The following is a 15,172-nucleotide window of genomic DNA, read 5'->3' as shown; positions in this document are numbered from 1 at the left end:
CAAGGAGTATACATCAGTTTTGTTCTCAAGTGAAATGAAATATTCTGCCATAAAAGGTAGCAAAATAAAGTATGCTGTGAATGGCATATGCAATGAAATCAAGAAGATGCATTGAATCTTGAAAACCAATTACTAGATTTACTTCAGAAGAATGTACTTTTACTGTTTGGAACATTTAAAATACAGCTTAGTTTGGGTGAAAGCATAATCAATGGTTTACATACTCAATACAACAAAGTAATACCTACTTTTATTTTCCCTTCATTTTTTTTTTACCAATACTACTTAAATTAGTTGTATGCCCTCCCACAGTAAGTACTTTAAAGTAAGACATACCCGCAGCAGAGCCTTTAAGGCTGGCCTTCGTAAATACCAAAAATGCCGTAAAATATGTAAATTGGCCTCTTTTCCTTGGTAACCACTGACCAAGCTAGATGATATTGGCATCTCAATCTAACCTGGTACAGTACATTTAAATAAAGGAGGCCATCTGAAAGTACTGGGTAAGACTACTACTCCTCTATTATATCTCTAGGCCAGGGTCCGTGAGACTAGACTCTGGATCTCATGTTCAGCTCCTATGATGGCGCACAGGCAAGGATCTTCTTGACGTAGTTGCGGACGTTGACATGGAGCTGATGGGAGGTGGCACTGAAGATCTCTGTGGCCAAAGCCCTGGTCTCCTCTGATCCATTCCACAGTGCACGGTACACAGGCAGTGTGTACTTCTGTTTCCCCTGGGAGCAAGATACAATTTAATATGCTAAAATACTACTATTTACATGATTGTTTCAGACACCTGAAAAATACTAATTTAGCTTTAAAAGGACACTATAAAAATACACATGGTATATCACACACACATATAAATATATTATATTTACTATAATAAAACAAACTAGCCTAAACAAAATGTGCCTGACAAATACTATAATTTGTGGTTATTATTTTGTACTTTTAACCATTTTTCTCCCCAATTGGGTAGTTAGTCTTGTCCTGTCGCTGCAACTCCTGTACGGACTCGGGAAAGGCAAAGGTCGAGAGCCATGTGTCCTCCGAAACACGACCCTCCCAAGCCGCACTGCTTCTTGACACACTGCTCGCTTAACCCGGAAGCCAGGTTCGATGCAATGCCTTAGACCGCTGTGCGATGCAGTGCCTTAGACCGCTGTGCCGACAATGTGTCGGCAGGAACACCGTACAACTGGCGACCAAGTCAACTTGCAGGCGCCCAGCAGGAGTTACTAGAGCGCGATGGTACAAGGACATCCCGGCCGGCCAAACCCTCCCCTAACCCGGACGATGCTGGGCTAATTGTGCGCCGCCTCATGGGTCACCCGGTCATGGCCGGCTGTAACACAGCCTGGGATCGAACTCGAGTCTGTAGTGACACCTCGAGCACTGCGATGCAGTGCCTTAGACCGCTGTGCCACTCGGGAGGCCCTATAATTGATAGTTGAGGACCAAACATTTGTTTTTCTGACCTGGCAGCTGAGGAAGCTGCGCACATGTTGATATCCTGGCTGGTGATAATTCTTGGCGACGATCTGGGCCCAGCGCAGTCGTAGCTCAGCGTTGTTTGACATCACGATGTGAGGGTACTGCTCCTCCAGTTTCTCCATATTACCTTATCAAAGTCGGAGGGATGGTACATCATTGGTGTGACTCATTTCAAAAGTAGTGTACGCACATCCAGACTTGCAGGTGCAAGTTACAAAAAGTAAAGTAATGAAAAAAGAATAGAGATCCACACAGTGAGGAATTGGGGTGAATCACATGCATCTTCATAACAACGATTGTGCTAAGGATATCAGTACAGAAGTGTTGTTACCATCGTGTCCTACCTCTAGGGAGTGGGGACTTCTCGATGATCTTTTCAAAGAAGTAGACAGCCTGGTTAGTCTTCCATGCCTGGATGTTGGTCTTCTTGATGCTGGCCATATCCAGGACCTCGGCAGCCCACAGCTCTGACAGCTGCTCAGCAGGCTTCATCAGGCTCTTGCCAGCCGACAGGTCAGGGAGGTAGGGAGGCCAACCGGGCACATTGAGCCAGCTATCAAATTCCAGACCTAGCAAAGAGACCACAAGGAGAGTGAGGTCAGTTTGTAACAGCAAACTCACTTCCAAGCTTAAATACTCATTATAAAAAGGCAAATACGACCCCAAAAGGCCAATCCAACACTCTAAAAGCAACTACTGTGTTTTACCCTTAATCATATCTACTCCTTTCTTCTTCAGGTCAGGGAAATACTCCAGGAAGAACTCCAGAGCGTCCTCTGCCATAACACTGCGGAATTTGAACTTGTCAATGTAGGCCTGTGAGAAGAAACACCCACATGTCAGACTGTTGCCCTCACTCACTCAGACACAGACAGACAGACAGACCGACAGGTCAAAAGTTGACACACATACTCTGGAATGAGTTTATTTAGTTGGACTATTTTCTACATTGTAGAATAATAGCAAAGACCAAAAAAAGACATTATTCAAATTAGCCACCCTTTGCCTTTATGACAGCTTTGCACACTCTTGGCATTCTCTCAACCAGCTTCACCTGGAATGCTTTTCCATCCGTCTTGAAGGAGTTCCCAAATATTCACATATTTGATGTCTTCACTATTATTTTACAATGTAGAAAATAGAAGAAAAACCCTGGAATGAGTAGGTGTCCAAACTTTTGACTGGTACTGTAAGTATTCACACCTAGCAGTCTTTCAATGGGTTTCATGTCTGGGCTTTGGCCACTCAAGGACCTTCACATTATTTTTCTGAAGCCATTCCAGCATTGCTTTGGCTATATCCTTGGGGCTCCGGGCAGCCGAGCGGAAATGGAGGAAAACTCGCCTCCCTGCGGACCTGGCATCCTTTCACTCCCTCCTCTCTACATTTTCCTCCTCTGTCTCTGCTGCTAAAGCCACTTTCTACCACTCTAAATTCCAAGCATCTGCCTCTAACCCTAGGAAGCTCTTTGCCACCTTCTCCTCCCTCTTGAATCCTCCTCCCCCTCCTCCCTCTCTGCAGATGACTTCGTCAACCATTTTGAAAAGAAGGTCGACGACATCCGATCCTCGTTTGCTAAGTCAAACGACACCGCTGGTTCTGCTCACACTGCCCTACCCTGTGCTCTGACCTCTTTCTCCCCTCTCTCTCCAGATGACATCTCGCGTCTTGTGACGGCCGGCCGCCCAACAACCTGCCCGCTTGACCCTATCCCCTCCTCTCTTCTCCAGACCATCTCCGGTGACCTTCTCCCTTACCTCACCTCGCTCATCAACTCATCCCTGACCGCTGGCTACGTCCCTCCCGTCTTCAAGAGAGCGAGAGTTGCACCCCTTCTGAAAAAACCTACACTCAATCCCTCCGATGTCAACAACTACAGACCAGTATCCCTTCTTTCTTTTCTCTCCAAAACTCTTGAACGTGCCGTCCTTGGCCAGCTCTCCCGCTATCTCTCTCAGAATGACCTTCTTGATCCAAATCAGTCAGGTTTCAAGACTAGTCATTCAACTGAGACTGCTCTTCTCTGTATCACGGAGGCACTCCGCACTGCTAAAGCTAACTCTCTCTCCTCTGCTCTCATTCTTCTAGACCTATCGGCTGCCTTCGATACTGTGAACCATCAGATCCTCCTCTCCACCCTCTCCGAGTTGGGCATCTCCGGCGCGGCCCATGCTTGGATTGCGTCCTACCTGACAGGTCGCTCCTACCAGGTGGCGTGGCGAGAATCTGTCTCCTCACCACGCGCGCTCACCACTGGTGTCCCCCAGGGCTCTGTTCTAGGCCCTCTCCTATTCTCGCTATACACCAAGTCACTTGGCTCTGTCATAACCTCACATGGTCTCTCCTATCATTGCTATGCAGACGACACACAATTAATCTTCTCCTTTCCCCCCTCTGATGACCAGGTGGCGAATCGCATCTCTGGCAGACATATCAGTGTGGATGACGGATCACCACCTCAAGCTGAACCTCGGCAAGACGGAGCTGCTCTTCCTCCCGGGGGAAGGACTGCCCGTTCCATGATCTCGCCATCACGGTTGACAACTCCATTGTGTCCTCCTCCCAGAGCGCTAAGAACCTTGGCGTGATCCTGGACAACACCCTGTCGTTCTCAACTAACATCAAGGCGGTGGCCCGTTCCTGTAGGTTCATGCTCTACAACATCCGCAGAGTACGACCCTGCCTCACACAGGAAGCGGCGCAGGTCCTAATCCAGGCACTTGTCATCTCCCGTCTGGATTACTGCAACTCGCTGTTGGCTGGGCTCCCTGCCTGTGCCATTAAACCCCTACAACTCATCCAGAACGCCGCAGCCCGTCTAGTGTTCAACCTTCCCAAGTTCTCTCACGTCACCCCGCTCCTCCGCTCTCTCCACTGGCTTCCAGTTGAAGCTCGCATCCGCTACAAGACCATGGTGCTTGCCTACGGAGCTGTGAGGGGAACGGCACCTCAGTACCTCCAGGCTCTGATCAGGCCCTACACCCAAACAAGGGCACTGCGTTCATCCACCTCTGGCCTGCTCGCCTCCCTACCACTGAGGAAGTACAGTTCCCGCTCAGCCCAGTCAAAACTGTTCGCTGCTCTGGCCCCCCAATGGTGGAACAAACTCCCTCACGACGCCAGGACAGCGGAGTCAATCACCACCTTCCGGAGACACCTGAAACCCCACCTCTTTAAGGAATACCTAGGATAGGATAAAGTAATCCTTCTCACCCCCCCTTAAAAGACCTAGATGCACTATTGTAAAGTGGCTGTTCCACTGGATGTCATAAGGTGAAAGCACCAATTTGTAAGTCGCTCTGGATAAGAGCGTCTGCTAAATGACTTAAATGTAAATGTAAAATGTCATTCTCCTGTTGGAATATAACATTTTCACTCAAATCTAAGGTTGTTTGCACTCTGAAGCAGGTCCTCATCAAGGATTTGGCTCCATTTATTGTTCCCTTTATCCTTACCAGTCCCTAACGCTGAAAAACATCCCCAGAGTATGATGCTACCACCCCTATGCTTCACAGTAGGGATGGTGTTCGACGGGTGATTAGCTGTGCCTGGTTTTCGCCGAACATAGTGCTTTGCATTCAGGCCAAGTAGGTTTTTTAAAAATTAATCAGACCACAGAATATTTTGCCACGTGAATTCATTCACGTGTCTTTTTGCAAACTCCAGGCGTGCTATCATGTGCCTTTTTTTTTCAGGAGTGGCTTCCATTTGGCCACTCCTCCATAAAGCCCAGATTGGTGAAGGTCTGTAGGGACTGTTGTCCTTCTGGCAGGTTCTCCTATCTCAGCCAAGGAACCTTCTGTCAGAGTGGTCATTGGGTTCTTGGTCACCCCTCTGACCAAGGTCCTTCTTGCCCGGTTCCTTAGTTTGGTCGGACGACCAGCTCTAAGCAGAGTCTGGGTAGTTCCATATTTTTCCAATTTTCAAATGATGGCAACCACTGTGCTCTTGGAAACGTTCAACACTCTAGAAATAGTTTTATACCCTTCCCCATATGCCTACAGACTGGTCCTTGGAATTCATGGTATAGTCTCTGCTCTGACATGCACTTTCAACTGTAAAACCTTATATACAGTGGTATAAAGTACTTAAGTAGTACTTTAAAGTATTTTTACTTAAGTAGAGTTTTGTTGTACTATTCATATTTTTTATACTTCACTACATTCCAAAATAAAATTATGTACTTTATACTCCGTACATTTTCCGTAACACCCAAAAGTACTCGTTACATTTTGACAGGAAAATGGTCCAATTACTTTTGATACTTAAGTATATTTAAAACCAAATACTTTTAGACTTTTACTCAAGTATTATTTTACTGGGTGACTTTCACTTGAGTCATTTTCTATTAATGCATCTTTACTTTTACTCAAGTAAAGACAAATTAGTACTTTTCCACCACTGCTTATATAGACAGGTGTGTTTCTTTCTAAATCATGTCCAAACAACTGAATTGTCTACAGGTGGACTCCAATCAAGTTGTAGTGACATCTCAAAGATGATCAAAGGAAATTGGATGCACCGGAGCTCAATTTGGAGTGTCAGAGCAAAGTGGTGTGAATAGATATTTCTGTATTTACATTTTCAATAAGTGTTCAAACATTTAAAAAAACATGTTTTCACTTTGTCATTAAAATTACATATTTAAATACATTTTTAATTCGGGCTTTAACAACAAAATGTGGAATAAGACAAGGAGTATGAATACTTTCTGAAGGCACCGTAGAATGAGAAGCAACACCAACCTTGAGGAAGGCATCGAAGTGACTCTGGTCTCCAGCCAGGTGGGCCAGGTAAGAGACAAAACAGAAGCCCTTCTCATAAGGCGTCTCATTGTAAGTGTCATCAGGGTCAACACCTGAGGGATGGGAGAAAATAAAATGTTTTGCTTTAACTTGAGCAGTCATGATCAAGTGTATCAGTTCTATTGGGTCTGCAGCTCCATGGGCAAATCTCAGTCAGATTAACTACTAATTAAACTAAGACCACTGGGCTACTAATGGAATTGGTTTTGGCTTTAGCCTTAGCAGTCAAGGGTAAATGTAAGCAGTCTGACCTGGTTTGATCTTCACACGCAGTTTATTGAGAGGGTGGTCCTCTCCGGTGTTGTCCATGTGCTGTCTGAGTAAAGCCCTCCCAGTCGCTGCCTCCAGACTAGTGATGGCCTCTCCTACAAATAACAACACAATAGACATCAGGGCTTTGAGAGTGATAAGACATAGACAGGTGTGCACAAATAGCTGTGTAGACAACTACAGTTTACTTTCAAATGGAAAGAGTTGTGAGACTTGAGGATGAGCCAATCATACATTGCTACAGCAGGGCTCGCCAATTCTATTTCTGGAGAGCTACCTTCCTGTAGGTTCACTCCAACCTCAGTTGTAACTAACCTGATTCAGCTAATAAACCAGCTAATTATTAGAATTAGGGGCACTTGATTAAAGTTGGAGTGAAACCAACTGGACAGTAGCTCTCCAGGAACATGGTTGGAGAGCCCTGGTCTACAGTAGACAAACTGTGACAAAGTGATGTACTATGCTGATGAAGAAAGGGCTTTATAAATTCAATTTGATTGATTGACAGTCTCTTACCGTAGATCTCCCTGCACACCCGGCGCTGGGCGTACATGGTGAAGCCCTCGTTGAGCCAGAAGTCACCCCAGTTGGCATTGGTTACCAGATTACCGAACCAGCTGTGGCAGATCTCGTGCACAATGACGTCAGCCAGTGAGCGGTCTCCGGCCAGGAGGCAGGGGGTGACGAAAGTGAGGCAGGGGTTCTCCATACCCCCGAAGGGGAATGACGGTGGCATGAACAGCACATCATACCTGAGGGGACGAACCAATTATGTAGCTGTATGTTTATAAGCAGAATAAGTCATGACACTGCAAGCGCAAAGTCAGTGGTCACCATCCCTAGTCATGGAAAGAGCTACCGTGTGCATTTTCTATTCTAGCCTAGCACTAAGACACCTGATTCAACTAATCAATCAATCCTACATTCCCTGTAGCGCTTCAGAACCAGGGTTGTTGACTGACCACTGAAGTATTGGACCATATTGTTATTTGGGGAAATTTTACCTTCCCCAGACGTAGGGTCCAAATAGTTTCTCCCCCACAACCAGAAATTCCTCGATGACTCCGTCGTACTCCTGCTTGGCTGCCTGCAGCAGGCATGGCTCCGTCCATACTCGGGTCCTAAAATATACAGATTTACAATTACTACCAAGCATTGAAACTCCATAGTAGGCAAACACTATCATGCATGTTCTTCAAAGCACATTCTTCAGCAGCATTATATGGCCCATAAGTAGCAAGTGCAGTTTTCATTCAAGTTCAAACTTCATTCAAGTTGAACATTCACCCTGCTTTTTGATTCTCATCTCTCTACTCAGTCTGACACAGAGAATGCATTTTGCGGGTCAATGACCAACACGCCCAGGTTGTTATCAGTAAATGCTTTAGACAGGAGAGGAATATTGTCTTGTACCTACCGTGAGGTTAGGTGAGGTCCATACTAGAAGCAGAATGCTTAACACTATCAAATTACACCCCTTACTTGACCAAAACAAATTGTCAAACTGTCACAAGATTTAGAGGCCTAGCATGGGTGCCAGTCTATTTCTGATCTCTTGACAATTCCTTTTGGAATTGTCATATTTGGCTTAAGCACAAACAAATCAACAGCACAAACAGATCTGGGACCTATCCTAGGCTACCAGGGGTGGCAGGTAGCCTAGTGGTTAGAGCATTGAGCCAGTAACCAAAAGGTTGCTAGATCAAATCCCAGAGTTGTCGTTCTGCCCCTGAACAAGGCAGTTAACCCACTGTTCCTAGACCGTCATTGTAAATAAGAATTTGTTCTTAATTGATTTGCCTAGTTAAATAAAACTTTTTTTTAAAGGCAACGCAGACTCTTTCACCTTGGCCCCACCTCCGCAGAGACCAAGTCTCCTACAGCCAAGGCCACCAGGTAGGAGGGGATGGGCTGTTCCATGGTGAACAGGAACGTGTTGTCTGCCATCCTGTGCTCTCCCTTACTGGCACTCATGACTGCTGTGAAACCATCAGGAACCTGTGGAGGCACAGGGCAGTCTTCGGACAGAGTCATCATGATCGATAATGGTACCAATATCCATTACTAATACAGACAAAGTAGTCGGAATGGTGGATAAGGTGAGGTTCCCACCATACATTAAGAGCTTTTTCATCAATGTGTGTTAATACTAGACCTATAATTCAAAGTGCTTTAAGTATTGAAAAACGAGTGAACACAACACACCATGCAAAGCACAAGAAGTTGAACGACAGGGCAAAATAGAATAAACAGGATAATAGACAAAAAAGATGTGAATGACAAAAAGGAAAAACACAGAAGCTTAATTATCCTACAAAGAGAAAAAGATTGTGAGACAGCAATGTCTCTGTGGTTATCCTCCCATGGACATTGGCTCAGTCCGAGTCCAGTCCAGGGGCTCACCTTCACGGCGGCCGAGTAGGTGCTCTTGACGGCCGGCGTGTCAAAGCAGGGGAAGAAGGAGCGGTTGAGCACAGCCTGGCCCTGGGTGAAGACGTAAGGCTTGGCCTTCCCAGCTGTCTGCTCTGGATCCAGCCAGCACACCTAGTGGGTCAGGGGGGCAGAGACCAGGGTTTGAGTGTAGAGGTAGGGGCACACTTTACCTTCACAGCAACCGAGTAGGGGCTCTTAGTCATGGGGGTGTGGAAGCCAGGGAACAGGCTGCGGTTCAGCACAGGGAAGCCAGAGGTGTAGAGGAAAGGCTCTTTCTTTTCGGCAGTCTGAGCAGGCTCCAGCCATGATATCTACAAATGTATGCTGGGTTTAATGAGGATGGTGCAGTTCATCAATAGGCACTCATTTGTTGCACTTATGTACAGTGCATTCGTCAAATATTTTGACCCCTTGACCTTTTCCACATTTTGTTACGTTACAGCCTTATTCGAAAATGGATTAAATAACAAAAAAAATACTCAATCTACACACAATATCCCATCAAGACAAAGCAAAAATAGATTAAGTAATGTTTGCACAGTTATTCATTATAAACTGAATTATTACATTTACTTAAGTATTAAGACCATTTACTCAGTACTTTGTTGAAGCACCTTTGGCAGTGATTACAGCCTTGAGTCTTCTTGGGTATGACACTACAAGCTTAGCTCTGTCAGGTTGGATGGAGAGTGTTGCTGCACAGCTATTTTCAGGTCTCTCCAGAGATGTTCGATCGGGTTCAACTCCGGGCTCTGACTGGGCCACTCAAGGACAATCAGAGACTTGTCCCGAAGCCACTCCTGTGTTGTCTGGCTGTGTGCTTCGGGTCATTATCCCGTTGAAAGGGGAACCTTCGCCCCAGTCTGAGGTCCTGAGCGCTCTGGTACAGGTCTTCATCAATAATCTCTCTGTACTTTGCTCCGTTCATCTTTCCCTCGATGCTGACTAGTCTTCCAGTCCCTGCCGCTGAAAAACATCCCCACAGCATGATGCGGCCACCACCATGCTTCACCGTAGGGATGGTGTCAGGTTTCCTCCAGACGTGAGGCTTGGCATTCAGGCCAAAGAGTTCAATCTTTGCTTCACCAGATCATCTTTGTTTCTCATGGTCTGAGTCTTTAGGTGTCTTTTGGCAAACTCAAAGCAGGCTGTCATGTGCCTACTGTTCAAAAGTTGGGGTCACTTAGATATTTCCTTGTTTTCCATGAAAACATACATGAAATGAGTAGCAAAATGAATAGGAAATATAGTCAAGATGTTGACAAGGTTATAAATAATGATTTTTAATTGAAACAATAATTGTGTCCTTCAAACTTTGCTTTCGTCAAAGAATCTTCCATTTGCTGCATTTACAGCCATGCAGACCGTTGGCATTCTAGTTGTCAATTTGTGGAGGTAATCTGAAGCGACTTCACCCCATGCTTCCTGAAGCACCTCTCACAAGTTGGATTGGCACTTCTTACGTACCATACGGTCAAGCTGCTCCCACAACAGCTCAATAGGGTTGAGATCCGGTGACTGTGCTGGCCACTCCATTATAGACAGAATACCAGCGGACTGCTTCTTCCCTAAATAGTTATTGCATAGTTCGGAGCTGTGCTTTGGGTCATTGTCCTGTTGTAGGAGGAAATTGGCTCCACTTAAGCGCCGTTCACAGGGTATGGCATGGTGTGGCAAAATGGAGTGATAGCCTTCCTTCTTCAAGATTCCTTTTACCCTGTACAAATCTCCCACGAAAGCACCCCCAGACCATCACATAACCTCCACCATGCCCGACAGATGGCGTCAAGAACTCCTACAGAATCTTTCATTTTTTCTGCGTCTCACGAATGTTCCTTTGTGATCCGAACACCTCAAACTTAGATTCGTCTGTCCATAGCACTTATTTCCAATCTTCCTCTGTTCGGTGTCTGTGTTCTTTCGCCCATCTTAATCTTTTATTTTTATTGGCCAGTCTGAGATATGGCTTTTTATTCGCTACTCTGCCTAGAAGGCCTCACTGTTGACGTTGAGATTGATGTTTTGCGAGTACTATTTAATGAAGCTACCAGTTGAGGACTTGTGAGGCGTCTGTTTCTCAAACTAGATACTCTAATGTACTTGTCCTCTTGCTCAGTTGTGCACCGAGGCCTCCCACTCCTCTTTCTATTCTGCCAATTTCTCACATGGAATAGCCTTCATTTCTCAGAACAGACTAACGAGTTTAGGAAGAAAGTGCTTTGTTTCTGGCCATTTTGAGCCTGTAATCGAACACAAATGCTGATTCTCCAGATACTCAACTAGTCTAAAGGCCAGTTTTTTATTTTTTTTAAATCAGCACCACAGTTTTCAGCTGTGCTAATATCCTTGCAAAAGGGTTTTCTAATGATCAATTAGCCTTTTAAAATGATAACCCAAGTTTATCTAACACAACGTGTCATTGGAACACAGGAGTGATGGTTGCTGATAATAGGCCTCTGTACACCTATGTAGATATTCCTTTAAAAATCCTCAGTTTCCAGCTACAATAGTCATTTACAACATTAACAATGTCTACACTGTATTTATGATCAATTATGTTATTTTCAATGGACAATGGCTTTTCTTTCAAAAACATGGACATTTCTAAGTGAACCCAAACTTTTGAACGGTAGTGTGTTTATTTGTAATACATGGGGTATTGTGTGTAGATTGAAGGGGGGGCCATAATCCATTTTAGAATAAGGTTGTAATTTAACAAAATTTGTTAAAAGTCAAGGGGTCTGAATAATTTCCAAATGGAGTGCATACTTCCAAGAAATGTGAAACTAAAAACTATGAAACGTTGCAGACTATGAATATAATGTATAGCCAACAGAGTTGATCTAATTTGAAAAGAAAAAAAAGGTTTTACAGTTTTAAATATACTGAACAAAAAAACGCAACAATTAACAATTTTACTGAGTTACAGTTCATCATTTAAAAAAAGGCGCGGTAGAAAGGACCTTTCTCAACAACATTGACGCCCTGAATTTAGCAGCTGCTAAATCGACAGATCAGTTGGAAAAAGTGATGGGCTACTTTCTGCTCACGCCAAAGTCAGTGTAAACCGCAGTGACTTGACACAATGCTGGCCAAACAAGATGTAGCTACAAACAAAACAGAGTTAAATGCTTCCAGTCTACCGTGAAGTGTTCATCCATGTATACGGACGGGTAAGAGTCTAGCTACATTTTAAGATATTATACGTTTTTAATTTTGTCAGAGTCGTTTTCATTGAAAGTTAAAGAGTACTGTTAGCTAGTTATGGAACGTTACGTGTATGATCTGTGTAGTAATATTATTTGAATCAGAGAACCTAGTTGTTAGATTTTAGCTACCTGCAGATTCATACTACAGCTATGACAACATTTGTATAGGTAGTCGTATGAGTTTGGATTATGCCAGTCCATTGCTTAGCTAGCTAGCTACATGACTAAACAAGACTCCACTTCGACAGATGATTACATGACCCGTCAAGTTAGCCAGGTGTGTCTGGCGGTGCTTATGGCCATCTATTGTATTTCATGTGCGTCAGGTAAGCATCATCTAATAATTATAAAATATTTGTATCTGGACACTTTTATATTGCTACTGCGCAAGTAACCATTTTACTGTACAGTTTACACCTTCTGTATCCTGTGGATGTGACTTATAAAGTTAGATCATATTTGATATAGTGTGTGTTACCAAAGATGGTAATGTGAAGAACAACATGACCTGCACCAAAATCAGATTAGGATACAGGCCAAGGACTAGATAGTGTATTGTTACCTGGAATTTTTCCTTTTTGTAGGCCACTACTTTTACCACTTTTAGTCTTTAATCTTTGGTTGTTTACTAAACTACTCACTCTGTTTAACACATGGCCTCGCATGTGAATCCTTAAAGAGACGGGTGAGGCTAAGAAGGTGTGAATGATGCTGAATGGATGTAGACAAAGAAGAGCTCTCCAGTAGGTGTGCCAAAACATTCCAGGACCATTTTCTCAAAAGTGGGGTTACAAGTTTATTAACTTTTAAAGCAGAATTACTTTCCCATTGTTCTTCAACTGCAGTGTATGATATACCAGTCTCTACTTTTATCCAACATTTTAAAAAATATATAAAAAAATTAATTCACATTTTTCTACATAAAACCGAATCGAGGCAAACGGTCACATAAGGAAAAAAGTCAATTTATTTAAATTCATTAGGCCCTAATCTTTGAATTTCACATGACTGGGCAGGAGCAGCCATAGGCCTGGGAGGGCATAGGCCCACCCAATTGAGAGCCAGGCCCACCCACTGGGGAGCCAGGCCCAGCCAATAAGAAATATTTATTCCCCACAAAAGGGCTTTATTACAGACAGAAATATTCCTCAGTTATTCCTCAGTTTCATCAGCTGTCTGGGTGACTGGTTTCAAATGATCCTGCAGGTGAAGAAATCTGGTGGACATTCCTGCAGTCAGCATGCCAATTGTACACTCCCTCAACTTTACACATCTGTGGCATTGTGTTGTGACAAATCTGCACATGTTAGAGTGGCCTTTTATTGTCCCCAGCCCTGTGTAATGATCATGCTGTTTAATCAGCTTCTTGATATGCCACACCTGCCAGGTGGATAGATCATCTTGGCAAAGGAGAAATACATGTACACTAACAGAGATTTAAACAAATTTGAGCACAAAATGAGAGAAATAAGCTTTTTGTGCATATGTAAAAAAAAATATTTAAAAATAAAGTGTCTTTCAGCTCATTAAAAATGGGACCAACATTTTACATGTTGTGTTTGTATTTTTCTTCTGTATAGGTTCAAATAGAAATACATTCTTGGTAACCAATCATCTGGAAGTAACAAGCTAGTGTTGTTGTTGCTAGGTAAACTGACTCTAGTTACGACGGCTGAATGACATTCACTTACCCCTGGTCCATCGGATGCAAGAAACTTGACCACCACTCGAAACTGTTCCTCAATTTTACATGGTGCTGGGAATTTTACAACCAGTGTGGTGCCATAACTGGTGAAATTGCGCGTCATGAATTCTACTTTCACTGAATCCGAATCATCTTCACTTCGGCAGTAGGACACCTCTTGCATTGAGAGGGAGGGATGAATGTCCAACAGTAGCTCGCTTTGAGAATCTTGGATGCATTTCAGCTGTAGCGTTTCAGTTCCTCTCAAAGTTCTCTTCTCAAAGTCCACGCTTAGATCCAAGTGGAAGTGTTTTATTTTGAATTGACGAAAGCTCGAAGACGTAGCCACGTCCTCTGCTAGATCGGAGTGTAGTTTGAGAGATTTTTCCATATTTTAGTAGCCTACAGCAAGAATAACTGGGTAAACGTGAGTCTTCCTCCAACGATTGGCTGCACCGCTTCTTCTTCTTCCTCGGTGGGGTGTATATCGGTGATTGGCATCCAACTGCTGCACCTCTCCAGCATCAACACACAAAAAAGTACTTCTGGGTCACGGAAATCTTCAAAATAAAAGTCCCCGCATAATAGTAGAAAAGTGTCGATAACCTGTTTTATTCATGACATATGAAAAATAAATTACAATGATTCATATTTGTTAATATTTAAGTGATATTTGGCTTTTAAAACATGTTCCATGGTGCCAATAAATGCCACCAATGCGAATCACTGTATATGGAATACATGTTGGTTTATAGAGCAAACACTATTCTGGGTTCCGCAGTAGAAGTATTGTAGGAGAAAATATGGGGTGTTAAAGAATCCAATAAAAAGGGATGGAAAATGTAGGTGCTGGATTTTAGGCCGGTAGCAACCACCACAAGGTGTCCGTTCAGAACACAAGGAAGCAGTAGTTCCAGTTCAAGGGTTTAATGAAGATCCACACACACACAACACCACTCTCTGTGATACTAATTGTGCTTATTTAACTGCATGCACAATAAAACATCTGAAAGAAAATAACATTTTTCTAAGGTGGTAGAATAAGCAGTGGTGGAAAAGTACTCTAATGTCATACTTGAGTAAAAGTAAAGATACATTAAAAAAAATGACAAAAGTAAAAGTCACAGAGTAAAATACTACTTGAGTAAAAGTCTAAAAGTATTTAGTTTTGAATATACTTAAGTATCCAAATTAAATGGAATTGCTAAAATATACTTAAGTATCAAAAGTAAAAGTATAAATAATTTCAAATTCCTTATATTAAGCAAACG

General features: G+C 43.4%; 1 protein-coding gene across 2 annotated transcripts; it reads right to left on the bottom strand.

The window, feature by feature from the left end:
* Positions 1-116: 116 nt before the first annotated feature.
* rnpep (arginyl aminopeptidase (aminopeptidase B)) lies at positions 117-14,421 on the bottom strand. 2 transcript variants are annotated; one of them, XM_029683057.2, is made up of 11 exons: positions 13,909-14,421; positions 9,179-9,319; positions 8,422-8,573; positions 7,580-7,696; positions 7,092-7,327; positions 6,557-6,670; positions 6,246-6,358; positions 2,208-2,316; positions 1,845-2,069; positions 1,485-1,627; positions 117-737 (listed from the first exon to the last, which is right to left on the bottom strand). In XM_029683057.2, the coding sequence occupies exons 1-11, from the start codon at positions 14,290-14,292 to the stop codon at positions 579-581; spliced, it is 1,893 nt and encodes a 630-aa protein (XP_029538917.2). In that variant the 5' UTR covers positions 14,293-14,421; the 3' UTR covers positions 117-578. The 2 variants fall into 2 exon arrangements, with proteins under 2 accessions (XP_029538917.2, XP_029538916.2); XM_029683056.2 differs by lacking the exon at positions 9,179-9,319 and adding an exon at positions 8,979-9,119 and having other exon boundaries at positions 13,909-14,420.
* Positions 14,422-15,172: the final 751 nt, after the last annotated feature.

The sequence above is a fragment of the Oncorhynchus nerka genome, linkage group LG15, assembly GCF_034236695.1.
Source record: "Oncorhynchus nerka isolate Pitt River linkage group LG15, Oner_Uvic_2.0, whole genome shotgun sequence".
NCBI lineage: Eukaryota > Metazoa > Chordata > Actinopteri > Salmoniformes > Salmonidae > Oncorhynchus > Oncorhynchus nerka.
The sequence above is the reverse complement of the archived record's forward strand: the minus strand, read 5'-3'. Positions and strand labels throughout refer to the sequence as shown.